Here is a 16,975-nt window from a genome sequence, read left to right as displayed (position 1 = left end):
TGCCTTTCCCTCATGGGTGCTTAAGGGCTGTTCGTGTGAGCGGCACCCCGCGCCCCCTTCAGGGAGTGGCCAGCTGTAGACGGACAGAGCTGGGCGGACCCTGCTGCGGAAGATGGGCCTGCAAAGCAGGGGCTGCCTCAGCTCTCTGAGCTGCCAGCAGACAAGCTTGGGACAGATCCCCCGCCGCAAGCCCCACTTAGTGAGGTCGGGCTGTGGCCAGGAGCAGAGAGGGCCTTGAAGCCCCCGGCCCCTGGCATCGACCCCGGAGAGTTCAGGAAGCCGTCCCTTCCCTGGGATGCTGGGGGGTGGCTTTGGAGGGCCTCCCTCCCCAACCCCGTCGGGCCCCTCCCGGGGCGGCCGGGAAAAGGACTCTCGGTCCTACGTATCTAGACCACCGGCCTTGGATGCGCAAGGCCCGCCCGGGCTCCTGCCGGCACACGGCTTGCTGCCATGGCGACCGGCACGTGTACCAGGCCGGGTGCCCGGGCAATGCGGATGCTGGTGGCGTGAGCTGGCACAGGCCCCGTGTGTGTACAGGCCGGGGGAGGGGGTGGGTCCCCACTTCGGCTGGCCTGGAGCCCTGGAAATCGGGAAACGGCCCAGGACGGAGACAGGGGCAGCCCTACCACCTGAGGGACGGACCTCCACGGGCCACACCTGTCCCGGACCCGGGTCTCGGGTCCCTTGCTAGAGCAAGGCCGGTTGTGCCCTCCCCGCAGGGCAGTGAGTCTCTGGGAATGCCTTCCAGGAAATCCCCAGTGCCCCACCGGCTCTCAAGTGCCCCCGCCCCAGCCCCGGGACAGTTGCTGCTCTGGTTAGAGTTCCTGTCCTACTCGGTTCCGGGCACCGTGCCCTCCGGGGGCCAGGCCACTCCGCCAGGCCCCCTTCTGGTCCTGGCCCCCCCAGGCGAGGCGAGGCGAGGCGAGGTGAGGCGAGGGCTATCCCGCTGGCCTCGAGGCTGCTGGGCCTGGCCCAAGGCCCTGATTTTCATGCTCCCAGCCCCAGCATCTGTTCCTGGGGGGGCCAGCTTGGCAGGCGCCCCAGGCCCGGCCTCCTGCATGGTTCCTGAAAACAGGCCCAAGGCTCGGTTGCCTCATGATTCTTTCATGGTGGAGTTCTGCGGCTCTGGAGCTCCATTTACACGGGCGGGGCCTGGGTTGGTTTACGGGAGGCCTGCGGGCGGTTTAGGGTGACAGGCTCCCTTCTGCAGGGCAGAAAGGACAGGGCAGTCCTTGGGATGAAGAGTGTGGGGAGGGGGCCAGGGGATGCCCGCCCGTGTGCTACCTGCTCCCCATGAAGGTCCAGCCCCCGGCCTCGCCCCTCCCCCTCACTCAGCCCTACCCCAACCCCGCTCCTCCTGAAGGCAGGGCAGCTCCTGAAATACTGGTTTTCATGGGCTCCTCTCCGGCGTGCGCCCCCCACCCCGACCCCCCGAAGTGGAGAGCCGCTGTCTGGGTAGGAAGCCGGTGTGGTCTCCCGGCTCGGCTCTTGTCTCTTGTCTCTTGTCAAATCGTACAAGTCCTGGGGAGGGGGCGGTTATTTCTGGAGGGGTGTAGGGAGAGAGAGAGAGAGAGAGAGACCTCTGAGCCCGGCCAGAAGTCCAGGGCCCCCGCAAGGCTGAGCGTCCCTGAAGGGACCATGAGAGCAGGACTGCGGGCCTCTCAGCAAGTCCAGATGCCCTGTGACCACTGCTGTCTTCCAGCACCCAAACCCCAGGGCCTTTGCATATTTCTGGAACTGGAAGGGAGCACTCACAAGAATATCTGAGCGTAAATCCCTGGCTGCACGGGGCTCAGAATCAGGACCAGATCAAGTCCAAGAAGCGACGGGGGTAATTACCGTCTACCTGGGCTTCCAGACACACACCTGGCAGGGACAGTCAGGAGCCCGCGACTCCGAAGGTGACGAGGGCAGCCCGGCACTCTCACACGCGGCCACGCACACACAGCGAGCCGCAGACACACATGCACGTAGCTGCCGTCCGTCCGCAGAGGCTCAGCCCACACCCCGCACGCCGACAAGCACAGACACACAGTAAGTACCTACTGTGTGCCTGAAGTCTCGCCAGTGAGAAAAGCCACGCACGTGCCCACCGTCCTCTGTCAGATGGCTCCCAGGGGCATCAGCTCGGGCCTTTGTGCTGGTCCACTTTTTGTAAAACTCTCCGCACCTTTGGGTGATGCTCTAAGTGGCGAGAGAGTAAGACAGGGGTCGTGGGGATATACTATCTGACTTTATGGCAACTCAATGACCTAGGTGATCCGGGGTTAAGTCACTGTTGGGACAGCCATCATTAAAACATACACTCAGATAGCTTAGATGAACGTGTCCTATTCGCGTTAAATCGCCTGGCTTTGATCACTGCCCTGTAGCTACGTGAGACAATGTCCCTGTTCTCAGGAAAAACACACTGAAATATGAAGGAGTAAAGGGCGGGATGTCTGAGGCCAACTCCCAAGCTGTTGAGAAATGAGAAGAGATAAAGAACAATGAGGCAAGTGTGGGAAATGTGAAAACAGTAAGTGTGAAATTATCTCAAAACAAAAAGGTTGAAAAGTATAATGACTAGAATAAAGAATTCCATCACGGGGTCAGAAGAAGTCAAAGAAATGTCCCAGAGAGTTGGGGGGGGGGGAGCAGAAACAGGAATAATGTTAAAGGATTCATCTGAGAGATAAGACGCCCAATAACAGAAATCCCAAAACAGAAATGCTGAAAAAAATAAACCAGGAAAGAAACAAACTGTGTTGGAAGGGACACAAGACATTTCGACGTTTCACCAGAACCGAAGGGTACTGAGTGGCCAGGCCCTAGAGGTGGTCCAGACCAAGAGACTTCACCAGAAGCACACCCAGAGATCTCAGCTCGGCAGAAACAGAGAAGCCTAAAGCTTCATAGAGAAAACACAAAACAATCCTGAACATTGGATCAGGATTCAAATGACACTCATTCCCCAAAAACAACAGCATAAACAAGACACAGAGTCAAGACTTCAAAATCCAAAGGGAACATTTTCTTTATTATTATTGTTATGCTTAGTTAATTTTGAGAGAGAGAGAGAGAGAATGTGAGCAGGGGAGGGACAGAGAGAGAGGGAGACACAGAATCCGAAGCGGGCTCCAGGCTCCGAGCCGGCAGCACAGAGCCCGACGCGGGGCTCGAACTCACAAACTGTGAGATCATGACCGGAGCTGAAGTCAGATGCTCAACCGGCTGAGCCACCCAGGCGCCCCAAAGGGAACATTTTCAACATGGATTTTCCTCACTCCCCAAACGACCCTTCCCAGGAAGGGTAAAATACAGGCCTGTGCGGGTACCCCGCCCTGCCAGGGGGCCCACCAAACTCCGTCCGCCCTGGTGTAAAGCTGGGCCTGGAGAGAGGGGTCTGGGAAGGTGCTCAGCACAGCTAAGCTGCAGGTTCGCTCCGGGTGCTTATGGGTAGGGGTCCCTCCTGGGGGTGGGCTCCCGCAGTCCCCGGTGGTATGGTGGGGCCAACCCACCCGTCGCCGAGGGAGGTGGAGGTGTCCCGAATGCCCAAGAGCATCATCTGTCTTTCCTCGCAGTATGCTGTCTCTGCACCCCCCACCCCCCCACTCCACCTTCAGGGCGACCTCTGTTCCTCCACGCTACCCCACCCCAGGGCATTCTGTGGCTCCCCACTGCCCTGGTGGGGCACTCCAGCGCCCCCTGCCATCTTCCTGGGGCTAGCCCAGCCGCTCACAGCCCTGGGACGGCCCCTGGACCAGTGGAATGGACTCACCCCCTCTGTCCTCCAACACGGGCGGGCCTCCCATAGCTAGCAGGGTGAGTAAAGAGTTGGCTGTCTCCGGGCCCCACCTTTCTGGCCGTGGGACCTGGGACTTGCCTCAGCCTCTGAGCCCCCATGTCATTCTCTCTGAATGGCTTATCATTGGCCGTCTGCCTGGGTGGCCTAGCTGTCAAAATAACCCAGTGTGCCCAGGAAGCGGACGGGGCATGGCTGCTTGGACCCCTGCGTCCCCATCCCCTGGGCACCAGCACTGTGCATTCCAAGAATCGGGTCCGGGTCTGCCCTGGCTTTGGTGTCCCCCTGTGGCCGCTGTCTGTTCCTGGACAGAAGGTACCTGGGCATCATGGTGGGCTGGCCCCGTCTGGCTGAGTAGAGGCCCCGGCCCTCCCCCTTCCGTTGCCTTGGGCACCGGCTGACCCCAATCCCACCTTCTCTCCCTGCGTCGGCACTGGCTGAGGTCACCGGCCACTCCCCTCACTCTCTGGCGGCAGTGACTCAGCGGCTGGCCCGCGGTGCCGGGCGCCTCCCCAACCCCGTCAGTGGCTGTAGGGGTCCCTCCCTGCGCTGGGGAGGGCTCGGCCCACCGCGTAGCGGGGAGAGGGCGGCGCAGACCGGTGCAGCCTGGATTTCTCGCTAAGCCCCAGGCGCCCAACCCCGCTAGCGGGACCCACCTGGTGGCCCACCTGGGAATCACACCGGGCCCGCCTCGGAGCTGGGCGCCGTCTCCTGGCCCAGGCCTTCAAGTTCGCTGCCCCTCGGGGGTGTCCCGATTCCCAGCCCGTGGCCCACCCGGAGAGGTGCGCGCTGATGCGGGCCTAGGAATCAGGGTGCCGCGCCTGCCCGCACCCCGCCGAGCCAGAGGAGACGCGGGGGTGCGGCGGACGGCTCCGACGCCAGGTCTGAGGGCCGCTAACAGCGGGAGCGCAGAAGGGCTGCGGGCGGCCCCTGCGCGCATCCCCGGAGACGGTGCGGGTCTGGACAGGTCAGGGCGCCCCCGGGCTCCAGCCCCAGCTTGCGCGGCCTCTGGGCTAGCCTCTTCCGCGCTCCTCGGCCGCCCTCTGGATTTCCGTGCGGGGTCACTTGCGCGGTCCTCCAAGGGCGCGGGGACTCGGCTCCCGGAGGCGGGGGCCGGAGGCCGGGCCCAGGCGCGGGGAGGGGCGCGCGAGAATTTGTGGCCTCGTGGCCGGACACCGCACCCTGACCATAACGACACGCGGCCCCACCCACCGGGGGGGTTCCTCGGCTCCCCCGAAGCGTCGGGCCCTCGCCCCTCATCCCGCCCGGCCGGATACCCAGCACCAGGAGGGTGGGCGGGGCCTGGCGGGGCCACGCCCGCGCCTCGCCGGCCCGGCCCCCGCGCGCCTCGCAGCCTTCCCGGGAAGCCTGGGCGGAGGAGCGAGGGCGCAGCAAGCGGTCGGGTGACCGGTCCGGAGCCCTCGCTGGACCCTAGCCTGGCCCACTCTCTCCACGCCCCCTGCAGCCCTCGCGACAGTGGCGGGGAGGACGGGGCGCCCAGGGCAGCGGCCTCCTGCCGGTGTCCCGCCCTGATCGCCTCCATGCCTTCCGCCTCCGCCGTTAGGGACACCTGCCGCGCGGGGCCCTGACCCAGTCGGGAGAGCTCGGCCGGCCGGGCGCGCTCCCCGCAGGCCGGGGCCAGAGCGGGAGGTGCGGGTGAGCCCGCACTTTTCTCTGTGCCCTACCCCACCACCTCAGCACTGCCCCCTGCAGCCCTGCGAGCCTACCAGCCGGGGTAGGCCGACCCTTCCCTCTCAGCCCTAGAGCCACATCCCGGAGTCAGGGTAGGGGACAGCTGGCCCAGCCCCCCTGTGACGGTCCCTCCGGGGCTGCTCCGTCTTCATTCTTTCTGCCTCCGTTCAGGCGTCCTGCAGCCACAAAGGTGCCAAGCGTTATTCCGGTCGCAGGGGACACCAGTTTCACCATTGTTCCCCGGGGAAACTCTGGGGCACAGGGTGGGGGCAGACAAACAATGAATAACCAGTATTCAGGGAGGAGGTGGGGGCCTGGACCTGAGGCCAGGGCAAGGTCTGGGGGCCTGCAGGGCAGTGGCGGCCAACCAGAAGAACTTGTAGAGGAAGAGCCAGCCGGAAACTGAGGTTGGAGGGCAGTGAACAAGAGAGGCAGTAGGTGAGGGGTTGGGGGGGTCGGGCAGGGCCACCCGAGAGCTTCCAGCACAAGGGTAAGGGCTCAGGCTCTGTCTCGAGGCAGTGGCAGGCCCGGGGAGCAGAGGGAGCTGATTTGCAACACGGATCCCGCGGAAGCGGAGGCGGGCAGCCCGGCTGGACAGACAGCACGGCAGGTCAGGGGTGTGCAGCGTGTGCCGTCGCCGGCGGGCACCTGGTGTCTGGCCTGAGCTGCGTGCGGAGGCGGGGCCGTTGCGAAGCAGCCGGAGGCCCGGACTCCTGGGTTGAATCCTCGGGGTCCCGCCGCAATCTGTGGGTGCAGCTCCCGGAGAGTAAGGGCCGTGCAGAGACCGAGCGGTGATCTCTTGGGGAGGCAGCTGTGAGGCGGGCCCACAGTGCGTCCACGACATAATTTTTCTTGGCAAAGGTGACGGGCAGCAGACTGACCACTGCTGGGCCGCGGTATCGGGCCCCGCACCCCCACCCTGTGGTACAGGGAGCGCTGCCACTCTACCTGCTGAGGCCCAGGAAGTGAGGCCCGGAAGAGTGCCCTCAGAAGCAGAGCCAGGAGCCAGCTGCTCCATCAAAGGCCGCTGCTCCCAGGAATCTTGGGTCTGATACACAGAGGCGCCGACTGAGCGTTTCTTAACCAAAACTTGAACACCGAGATGTCAAAGCCCGAGGCTGAGAAAACTGCAGTGAGGCCTGGGGCGGAGGGAAGATTCACCTCCCAGTGGCCTCCGGTCCCTAGACCTGTCGTCTAGTGCAAGAGGGCCGCCAGCCTCAGGGCCTCCGACGGGCTGCACGACTAGCCCACTTCTTTACAGAAGGAGGCAGCGGGAGGTCACAGCTGGCACGGGCTGAGCCTGGCCCAGAACCCAGGTCCTGACTCCTCGCCCAGTGCTCTTCCCGGGGCCTCCTTGGCTCCTGCTGCATCAGGATGGGGAGACAGAAGCTCTGATAAACTCCACGGGGGCCCACCCGTCTTTGAAATGCCTGGAACCCTCCTCTGCTGGAGCAGTGGGTAAGGTTAAGGAGGGAGGGGCCCAGGGACTCTCGGCCTGGGTGTCTCTGTACACCTGTCTCTCCACACTGCGTGCGGGGAGCGTACCCTGCAATCCTGTTTTCCCCACCTGCAAAACGGTTTGGTTTCAGGGCACCTCCCCAGGCACATGCGGAGGCCTGGTTCACAGCTTCCGGCTGCAGGACGAGCGGCGGTGATAAGCCGGCGGCGCCTGGCTCCCGCACGGCGGTGCACGTGACCAAATGGCCAGCCACCAGAAGGCTCTGCAGGGAGAGGATCTGGAGCCCCAGCTTCCAGGTGTGCCGCAGCAGACACAGTGCCCTCAGAACGGCCCCCACTGGGCACTAGGCCAGAAGTATGTGGCCCTGACCTTGCCCTTGGAGTTGAAACTCAGACGCAAGCAGGCCACGCCAGCAGGAACTTGGCCTTGTCTACCTCGGCAGCCCTCAAGACCACTGTTCCCGACAGACAGACAGACAGACATAGCCGCCCAAGCCTGCCCCCCTCTCCACGGGAGACTGCCCAGCGCCCTGCAGACACAGGCAGAAGAAGAATCATCCTGCCTTTGATCTGTCCACAGGCCTGGGAGAACAAGACAGGGACCTACGGGTAGGGAAACTTTGCTTTTCCTTAGGTGATCTAAAATGAAGTTTTTATTGTAATCTTAGATTTACAGGAAAGTAGCAAAGACTGCGTGAGCTTTGCTGTAGCCTCCCCACTCAGTTTCTCTCAAGGTAACACCTGACACAGGCGTGGTTCAGCTGTCGCCGTGAGGAACTTTGGCACTTGGCATTAAACTCCAGACTTTACTCAGATTTCACTGCTTCTTCCGTTGCCTTCCTTTTTTGTGTCCCAGGATCCAAACCAGGATCCCACGTCGCATTTGCATGGAGGAGGCAAGGCATTCCTCGCAGCTGGGAATGGCCAGGCCAAAGGCTGGGGGCGCCGACCCATCACCAAGTCACCCGCCCTGTGTGCCTGACAAGTAATGACTAGTTGGGAGGTGGCTAGAGGTGGGAGGCTAGCAGGGTGAGTAGGGGGTGCAGGTGGGCTGGTGGCCACGCTACCAAGTACAGAAGTCCTGGGGACCATCCCTGAAGAGAGCAGGGAGATGACAGCGACGTGGGGTTGCCAGGCAGTGCCCAGGACCCAGAGGCAAGGCCTCGAGCTAAGTCTCAGCCCCACCACGGTTACCTGCAAGGTGACCCCACCTCCCCGTCCCGCTATTTCCTCAGCCATTAAACGCATGGAAGATAAAATGAAATGCAACAAAGTCACAATAAATCGCCCAAAGCCAGCACTGAGCTAGGGAAAAAAAAAAAAAAAAATCACATCATTTCTCTGAGGCCCAAGTTTCTGTCCTCAAGATGGAAAGGACACACCCGCTTCTGGGCAAGGGCGCAACTGCTGGCCCTCTCCCTCCTCCCCAGAGCTTCCCCGCTCGCCCGAACCAGGGGCTGCCGCGTCCGCGCGGTCCCCTCCCCAGGGACGCCGGGCCCTCTCCCGCTCCAGGCGGGGTGGGGGCGGCCCCGAGCTTCCAAGTGCACAGCCCTGAGGTGACCTTGGGCGAGGCCTCGTACTGCCCGGTTGCAAAACAAAAAAATCACGGCACAGAAGGCGGCGCTCCCCCGTCCCCCCCGCCGGGGTCGGCGGGCCCAGTTCTACCTGGGGCAGGGCTCCTCCGCGTCCACGTACTCCCGGCTCCCGGCGGTGCTTCCCAGAAGGGCCGTCACTCCCCTCCTCCCCCGCCGGGAGGCGACCCAGCCCCGCATCCCCCGCACCCCCCGCAGCCGCGGGACGGGGGGGGGGGGCGCGGACACGGGTAGCCCCACCCCCATCCTCGGGGCCGCGCCGGCAGCGGAGCTGTGGGGTCGCGGGCGGCCCGGGGTGGGGACCGGGGGTGGGGGCGGGGGCCAGCCGCTGCCCCCTCCGCTCCCGCCCCGGCCGCCCGCCACCGCCCCTTTGTTCCGCCGGCCAATCGGCGGCCTCCTTGACTAAATAAGGCGAGGAGCGCGCCCGGCGCCCCCCGTCCGTTACTTCCACCCCCGCCCGGCCGGTGACTCAGGGCCGGCGGCGGGCGGGGACGGGGCTGCCCGGGCCGCGGCTTCCCGGGCGGCGGGCGGGGCTCCCGCGGCGCCGAGATCGCCTAATATGGCCGCACCGCGCCGCGCGCGCCGCCGCCCCCCGCCGCTCACCTGCGGCCGCACCTTGCCCCCCCCCCCCCGCCACCGCCTGCCCAGCCGGTGACACGCCGCGGAAGAGGAAGTGGCGCCCCGCCCCTCCCCCCGCCGCCCGGCGCCGCGGGGGTGTGGGGGGGGGGGACGTCGGGGCTCCTGGGCCCCGCCCCGCTAACCTCCACGACCCCGGGGCCTGGCACCCGGCGTCCCGCGGACTGCAAGGTGCGGAACGAGAAAGGGGGGCGGGGACCGAGGTCTGTGGATCTCCGCTCCCTCCCCGTCTGTTCCCAGAAGTGGCCGCCCCTTAAACACACCAGACAAAGGAGCTCTAGAGGGAACTGGCGTTGGAGGAGGGGCAGGTGCCCCCCCCAGCCCGAGTCAGAGGCCTGGACGCCTTCGCGGAGTGGGCGGACCCAGGACGTGGAGACCTCCCGCCCTTCCCACCTTCCCCGTGGCCTGTGCGTGACATCTTGGGACCCCCAAGTGGAAGTCCTCCTCGCATCTCTGACACCCCCACCTGAGGGTTGAGCAGGCCGTGACTGTGCCCAAGGGCGGGAATAAGGATAGGTTTTACGGAGGCCAAGCCCCGGGGTTCTCTCATGGGTGGGGCACACACCTGATGGACAGCAGTCTTGCCCTGCGCCCCCAAAACGCCCGGGAGTCGGAGACCCAGCTAGGCCTGTGGCCATAGACAAGGCCTTGGCGTTCGGGAACCGCAGTCCTCAGGTGAGCTGGACAGCTGCCTTACCTTCTGGGCCTAGCGTCCTTAGCCACAGATGTGGCCACCAGTTCAGCTCGCGGGGCTCTTGGGGCGCCTGCCCCCCCCCCCCCGCCCCCGCCCCCGTCAGACACCTGCCCGGGTCAAGCTGAGCGCCCGGGGCGAGGGGGGGGGGGGACCTTGCGTCCCTTGCCTCACTCTGCCTGGCCCCGCTGCCCCCACTCTTGGCCTGTGCTCTTCCCCACGCCTCCTCTGACCTTTAATTCTATACTGAGCAATTCCGAAAGCTTACAAATCAGTCCAAAGAAAGCCCAGCCTTTGATTCCCCTCTGGACAGAAAACATTGGCGCCAGCAGGTGCGGCCAAGACCCTGCTGGCAATGACAGGTCTTCCAACTCAGGCTGCTGGAGAAAAGGGCGCGTCCGGTATCCAGGAGAACCTACAGTTCCAGGGCAGTTGGGGCGGGGCCGGCCTGGAGGCGACCTGGGGTCGGGAGAGCAGCGGGGCTTCCTGTTCCCGGGGATCAGCAAACCCACTCCCACCCGGGTTCTCTCAGTGTCATAAAGCGGAGAAGATGGTGCCCGCTGAGAGTTGACCGTTCGGAAGGTCAAAACTTCCCTGATCTGCCTCAGTTTCCTTACAATGCTCACAGGAATTTAAAACAAAACAAAGCCCCTCCCCAGTGGATGGGGGAATGGCCCCAAACCCCGAGTGTAGCTCGCTTAAGGGGACAATCGGGCCTGCGGTTTGAGGGGCGGGAAGCTTTGGCTACGGCTGGAATGAAGCCTCTGTCTCTGCACCTCCAGAGACCCCAGGCAGGGAGCCCCATCCTCCGGCGGAGGGGCCTGCGCGGTGGCCGGCAACGCTGGGGGACACGCGGCTCCTAGCTCCCGTCACCGAAACGAGGTCACGACACCTCGGGGCTCCTCCGGGCCGCGGGGCCCGGAGCACCGCAAGAGCGACCGACAGGGACGCCCCCCCCCCGCCTGCCCCTCCCCCAGCCCGGCGTCGGCCTTCACAGCCCACGCTCTCAGCGGGGCCTGGGGGGGGAAGCTCGGAGGGGGCGCGCGGGGCCGGGGGCGAAGCCCCCCGTGAGGCCGGGCCGCGGGGACACACCCCGGCTTGGGGCGCGGCCCAGCTCTGGGCCAGGCAGTTTCGGGGCGCAGCCGGGCCCTCCCCCACGGCGCGGCAGTCCCGGGGCGGGCCAGTCGGACCCGCAGCCCTGCCCGCGACCCCAAGCGGGGGGCACCCACCCGCTCGGCCCGCGCGCGCGCGCGCGCGCGCGGGTCCGCACAAGGTCTGGGGCGTGGGGTCGCGAGCGCGCGGGGGTGGCGCGGGCGGGGCCGTTGGGGGCGGTGCGGGCGGGGGGCGGGGCCGGGCGCGGGGCCCCACGTGTCCCGGCCGGGCGAGCCAATGGGCGCCCGGCGTTCGGAAAGATCGCCATATATGGACATGTTCTGGGGCCGCGCGCGCCGCCGGCCCGCGCGCGCGTCCCGCTTCGCTTAAATAGCGGCGGGGGAGGCCGCGCTCGGTCTCACTCGCCGCAGCCGGCCCGTGCTCTGTGTCGTCCCGCCGTTTGTCGTCCGCGTCCACTGCCGCCACTTCCACCGGTAAGAGGCCGGCCTGCGTGCCCGGGCCCCGGGTCCCCGAGTCTGGCGCCGCAGGTGCACGCCACGCCTCCTGTCCCAGGGTCCCCGCAACACTGCCTCGGGAGTTGCGGGGTCCGCGCCGGGGCGGGGTGTGGTGCGGACGGCCGGTGCACGGCTGGCGCGGGGAGTGGGGGGGAGTGGGGGGGGTGGGGCGGGGCAGGGCCGCAGTGCGGAGAGTCCCGGTCGCGCCGCCGCGAGCGAGTGAGGGGCGCCCCGAGAAAGACCGGGTCCCAGTTCCGGGCAGTTAACTCCCCGCCAGGCTCGGTGGGGGCGGGGGGCGGGCAGACGGACCCTCCGTGTCTAAGCCGGCCGCGTCTTCACGCAGACCGCAATGGAAGAGGAGATCGCCGCGCTGGTCATCGACAATGGCTCTGGCATGTGCAAGGCGGGCTTTGCTGGGGACGACGCCCCCCGAGCCGTGTTCCCGTCCATCGTCGGGCGGCCCCGACACCAGGGCGTTATGGTGGGCATGGGCCAGAAGGACTCCTACGTGGGCGACGAGGCCCAGAGCAAGCGGGGCATCCTGACCCTCAAGTACCCCATCGAACACGGCATCGTCACCAACTGGGACGACATGGAGAAGATCTGGCACCACACCTTCTACAACGAGCTGCGCGTGGCCCCCGAGGAGCACCCGGTGCTGCTCACTGAGGCCCCCTTGAACCCCAAGGCCAACCGTGAGAAGATGACTCAGGTAAGCGCTGCCCCGAGCGCCCGCCGTTCGTCTGTTTCATTAGCCATTTTCTGTTCCGCCTTATTTTCTGAAATTCAAGTATTTCTTTCGATATTTCCAGGGTTCTGTTCTTCTCCTGGCATTTCCTTCCTGAAGTCTCAAGGTTTCTTATTTGTGTTTCTGCCTGCAACCTTTTTTTCTTTTCTCTACACATCACATTTGTGGCATGCCAGCATGCGGTGTGTGAGCATGGGGTGGCTCCGGGTCCCTGTCTCTGACTAAGGAGCCCGTTGCCTTTTTCCAGATCATGTTCGAGACCTTCAACACCCCAGCCATGTACGTGGCCATCCAGGCCGTGCTGTCCCTGTACGCTTCTGGCCGCACCACTGGTATCGTCATGGACTCTGGGGACGGGGTCACCCACACTGTGCCCATCTACGAGGGGTACGCCCTGCCCCACGCCATCCTGCGTCTGGACCTGGCTGGCCGGGACCTGACGGACTACCTCATGAAGATCCTCACGGAGCGCGGCTACAGTTTCACCACCACCGCCGAGCGGGAAATTGTGCGTGACATCAAGGAGAAGCTCTGCTACGTGGCCCTGGATTTTGAGCAGGAGATGGCCACGGCCGCGTCCTCGTCCTCCCTGGAGAAGAGCTACGAGCTGCCCGACGGGCAGGTGATCACCATCGGCAACGAGCGGTTCCGCTGCCCCGAGGCGCTCTTCCAGCCTTCCTTCCTGGGTAGGTGTCTCGGGCAGCCGCGAGTCGGGGCTGCGTCGCTTTGGGCCCGGAAGAGGGGCGGATGCCCTCTAAGCGAGAGCGTTGTCTCTTAGGTATGGAGTCCTGTGGCATCCACGAGACCACCTTCAACTCCATCATGAAGTGTGACGTTGACATCCGGAAGGACCTCTACGCTAACACGGTGCTGTCTGGCGGGACCACCATGTACCCCGGCATCGCCGACAGGATGCAGAAGGAGATCACGGCTCTGGCGCCCAGCACGATGAAGATCAAGGTGAGTCTAGTGCGGCCGTGGGCTGGGCCTCCCGGGGCCCCGCTGTGAAGACCGCGGCCTAAACTGAAGCCACGGTTTTGTTTTCACAGATCATCGCTCCCCCTGAGCGCAAGTACTCCGTGTGGATCGGGGGCTCCATCCTGGCGTCGCTGTCCACCTTCCAGCAGATGTGGATCAGCAAGCAGGAGTACGACGAGTCGGGCCCCTCCATCGTCCACCGCAAATGCTTCTAAACGGACTGCGGGCAGATGCGTAGCGTCTGCTGCACGAGTGAATTCCGAAGTCTAGGTTTGCCCTGGCAAGTGTGTACGCCTCCTGCTGGCCTCGTGAAACTGGAATAAGCCTTTGAAAAGAAATCTGTCCTTGAAGCTTGTATCTGATGTCAGCACTGGATTGTAGAACTTGTTGCTGATCTTGACCTTGTATCCAAGTTCGCTGTTCCCTTGGTATATGTTTAATACCCTGTACATCTCTTTGATTTAAATCCTTAGTACGTGCGGCTCGGTCACTTCGTGGCTGAGGTTGAGAACATGTTCGTGGAAGAGAAATCCATGGGTTTGAGAATCTTCGAGACCATGATATTCTCGATCTGTGCAGGGTATTAATGTCTAAGAGCTGCCTATTCCAGGATTTCTCTAGAGGCTGGCAAGAGTCCTGAACCAGTTGTCATTTCTGTCTTGCCGGTCTGACAGGGTTGGGAAGGTCCGAGCCTTGGGACCCACTTTCCTTTCTTACCCGATGTTTTCCTGCCAGAACACCGTGGGTTGTTAATTGCCTTGAGTTGGAAAACGGTTTGCATTTACAACTGTAAATTTATTCATCCTTTTAATTTATGTAAGGTTTTTGTACACAATTCTCAATTCTTGAAGAGATGACAACAAATTTTGGTTTTCTACTGTCATGTGAGAACATTAGGCCCCAGCAACGCGTCCTTGTGCGAGGAAAATAAAGTGCTGCCGTGAAGCGCCCTGGCTTCTCTTTGGGGGGGTGGGTGTGGCGGGGGCGGGTGGTTTGGGAGGAGAACTGGCTGAAATCGGGCAGCAGCTTGGTTTCCTGCAGACCAGGAGTCGGGAGTATTTTAACAAGGTCTAGCGAACAGCCCAGCACGCGGCAGCTTGGGATTTGGGATCCCCTGCCCTCCCATTTGGGGGCTTTTGCGTGAAGGATCCTGTGCGGGAGAACTCTGCGAGTGGCTGTGGAGAAAACGGTGTTGCAGGTGTTTAGGAAGCACTTGGAGGCCTAAGGGGCAGGTTCCTTGATCCTGGGCTTGGGGGTTTTTTTCCCACCAGTTTCACTGAAGCAGCCACGGAATCCATGAAACATTTGGGTTACTGAACCAAGGAACTAGTCTTAGGTGTGAAGGAGGCTAACGAGCCTTCATCTAAATCCTTGGACTCAGTCACAGGTCTGGTTCTTCTAATGGCACGCCTCAGTCTTCAGTTTTTTTGGATTTTCAAACTATTGTCTATCGTTTGCAGGTTGGCTCAGGGAAATAACGGTTAACTAGACTGAAGAAGCTTAGGAATTTGGAAGGACTTAATTTTGAAATGGGAGAATAGTATTTCGACTGGCAGATGGGCCATTTTTGCCTTTGCTGCTGGGAAGCACATTTCAGCAGGGAGGATTGTGGTGGTGCTTCCTAACCGGGGCTCTGCCAGTTGGGAGGGGCTTTGTTAGGATTGGAGCAAGGGGACCCAAGAGCACGTGACTGAGGGCTGTGGAGCATCTCAGCCGGAAGTGGGATTTGCCAAACTCGGGCCTTCATCCTGTTTTCCCTCCTGTGACCACCCACGAGAACATAGAGCGGCCATTCAGATTGTTTTGTCCAGAGTGAGTGGGGGTGTGGGGCAGAGGCAGAGAAGGGGATAGAATCTTAGGCCCCCCTGCTCCATGCTGGGCCCAAGGTGAAGCTCGATCCAAGAACCCTGGGATCACGGCTTGAGCTCAACTCCAGAGTTTGACGCTCAATCCGCTGAGCCACCCTGGCGCCCCTCAAATTCCTTTTTTACTCTGGGCAGCTTTCCGCTTTGAGTTGGGACTAAGTGTAATTCGCAGCGTGCTGGGTCCCAGGAACAGAAGGGACTGGGCTCCATATGTGTTGGGGGAGAAAGACCTCTGGTGTGGTGGCCACACGGTCAGGCCCGTGCGGACTCAACCTTTCTGGTGTTGGGTGGGTGGGCTCATCCCTCTACGCCCTGTGTCCCCAAACAGGAGAGCAGTGCCTCCTCCCCATGGATGTGAAGGCTCAGTGAGGCCCCGGACACCTAAGCCAGGAAACCTGTCGTTAGCCTCATTTCTCAGTAGCCCCGAATCCACAAGAGGCTGTTTTGAGAAGGGAGATGGGGCTTGAGAGGGCTTTTGAAACCATCCGCTTAAAGCAGAGCAAGACGGGGACAGCTTTGCCTCTTCTACAAGAGAAAAAGCTCTCTTCGAGGAAGAACGCCACCAACCAAGTCGGGACACCGGCACTTGGGGTGCAGCGTCCCCTAAATGGAGGACCAGGGGTTGATCTCCAGACCACGCAAGGAGCTGCAGACCAGCGAGGCAAAGTCAGGGAGGTCTGCCGACGAGCGAAAGGAAGCACGTGAGTGGACGACGTCCAGAAGATGAAACCGCAGAGGCTGTCTTAACAAATGGAAGCTTCTGGAAGGGATGGCTCCTTGGAGAAGGGTCTTGTGTTCCCCGGGGACTCGGTGCGCCCCTGAACGGCTCCCCTTCCCCACGGCCACTTGGGTGTCCTGACAGTGAGGCAGAGGTGAAGGATGCGCTCTGAGCGGGGCGGGAGGCTCGCGGGTGCCCAAGCTTCCCGCAGTGTGAGGAGCGTCCACGTGCCCAGCAGGTGGTCAGTGACCGCTCCACCCTGGAGTCGTCGTCCCCACGCAAGAGAAGGACATTGTGTTTATCGGCTGCCATTCCAAGTCCGAGGTCCTTTCGTCCCAAATGACCAGTGCTCTAGCAGCGGACAGGGACCATTTCAAGGATTCACACTGGCGAGGCTGGTCTCCGGTGAGTGAGAGACTATGGCTCCCAGAACCTGTTCCGGTTAGAGGCCCCAAACATCCGACTCAGAGAGCTTCCCTCTGAGGAGCCTGTGGGCTGCTGCTGCGGGGGTCCCTGCTACACGTGGAGCCCCCAGGGCCTCGCGGCCTCCCACAGCCGTGCCGGCCTGCAGCCTCACCCCCCACTGGCCGGTGGCCATCCGGGTGTTCTTTCCTGCACGAAGCTTTCCTTCCCTCTGCTCTCCCTGCTGGGGCCCCTCCTAGGGGTGTCCTCCAGGGAGGCCTGTCATGGTGTGTGATTCCCAAGGGTCCGCTAACATTTGGGGGAGGCTGCCCCTCTCTGGGGACAGATACCCTTCCCACCCCACTGATTGTGGGTTTTGGCACACGTTTGGGGCGTGCCTTAGACAATGAGATAGGAGTGGAGGAGCTTTAGGAGCCAGCCGAGTGGCCCTGGGACCACAGTATTCCAGAGAGAGCCTCCTGCCTCGGCCTGGAGGCTGGAGAGATGCCATCAGAGCCAACCTGGATGGACATACAGAGTGAGCAGGAAAGAAATCTTTATTGCTGGCAGTCAAGGAGATTGTGGGGTCACGTGTTATGCAGCATAACGAGCCTCTCCTGCCCGATACAACATCATAGTATATGTGAGCGGCACCCTCTGGAGTTGTGCAGTGTACCACCTGTGCGACCATCCATGGTATCCCTGCACAGCCCAGTCTGCCCCCTGTGCACCTACCCCACCATTTCGATGCCTGTGTTACTTGTCTCCATCCCTGGAGTGTAAGATTGATCGATCGATCGGTCT

The 16,975-nt window shown here is 62.8% G+C and overlaps 1 protein-coding gene across 1 annotated transcript; it reads left to right on the top strand.

The window, feature by feature from the left end:
- The first annotated feature begins 11,328 nt into the window (after positions 1 to 11,328).
- ACTG1 (actin gamma 1) lies at positions 11,329 to 14,131 on the top strand. The gene is made up of 5 exons (XM_042914925.1): positions 11,329 to 11,439; positions 11,804 to 12,172; positions 12,456 to 12,894; positions 12,987 to 13,168; positions 13,258 to 14,131. The coding sequence occupies exons 2-5, from the start codon at positions 11,810 to 11,812 to the stop codon at positions 13,399 to 13,401; spliced, it is 1,128 nt and encodes a 375-aa protein (XP_042770859.1). The 5' UTR covers positions 11,329 to 11,439; positions 11,804 to 11,809; the 3' UTR covers positions 13,402 to 14,131.
- The last annotated feature ends 2,844 nt before the right edge of the window (positions 14,132 to 16,975 follow it).

This window comes from Panthera leo, chromosome E1 (genome assembly GCF_018350215.1).
Source record: "Panthera leo isolate Ple1 chromosome E1, P.leo_Ple1_pat1.1, whole genome shotgun sequence".
Taxonomy (NCBI): Eukaryota; Metazoa; Chordata; class Mammalia; order Carnivora; family Felidae; genus Panthera; species Panthera leo.
Note: the sequence above shows the minus strand (reverse complement) of the source record. Positions and strands in the feature narration are given on the sequence as shown.

What these genes read in the sequence shown, in the direction of transcription:
- ACTG1 (XM_042914925.1), top strand. Translation starts at nt 11,810, where the DNA reads ATGGAAGAGGAGATCGCCGCGCTGGTCATCGACAATGGCTCTGGCATG. An exon ending in ACCGTGAGAAGATGACTCAG is followed by an intron (nt 12,173 to 12,455) that starts GTAAGCGCTGCC and finishes GCCTTTTTCCAG; the next exon opens with ATCATGTTCGAGACCTTCAA. An exon ending in CCAGCACGATGAAGATCAAG is followed by an intron (nt 13,169 to 13,257) that starts GTGAGTCTAGTG and finishes TTGTTTTCACAG; the next exon opens with ATCATCGCTCCCCCTGAGCG.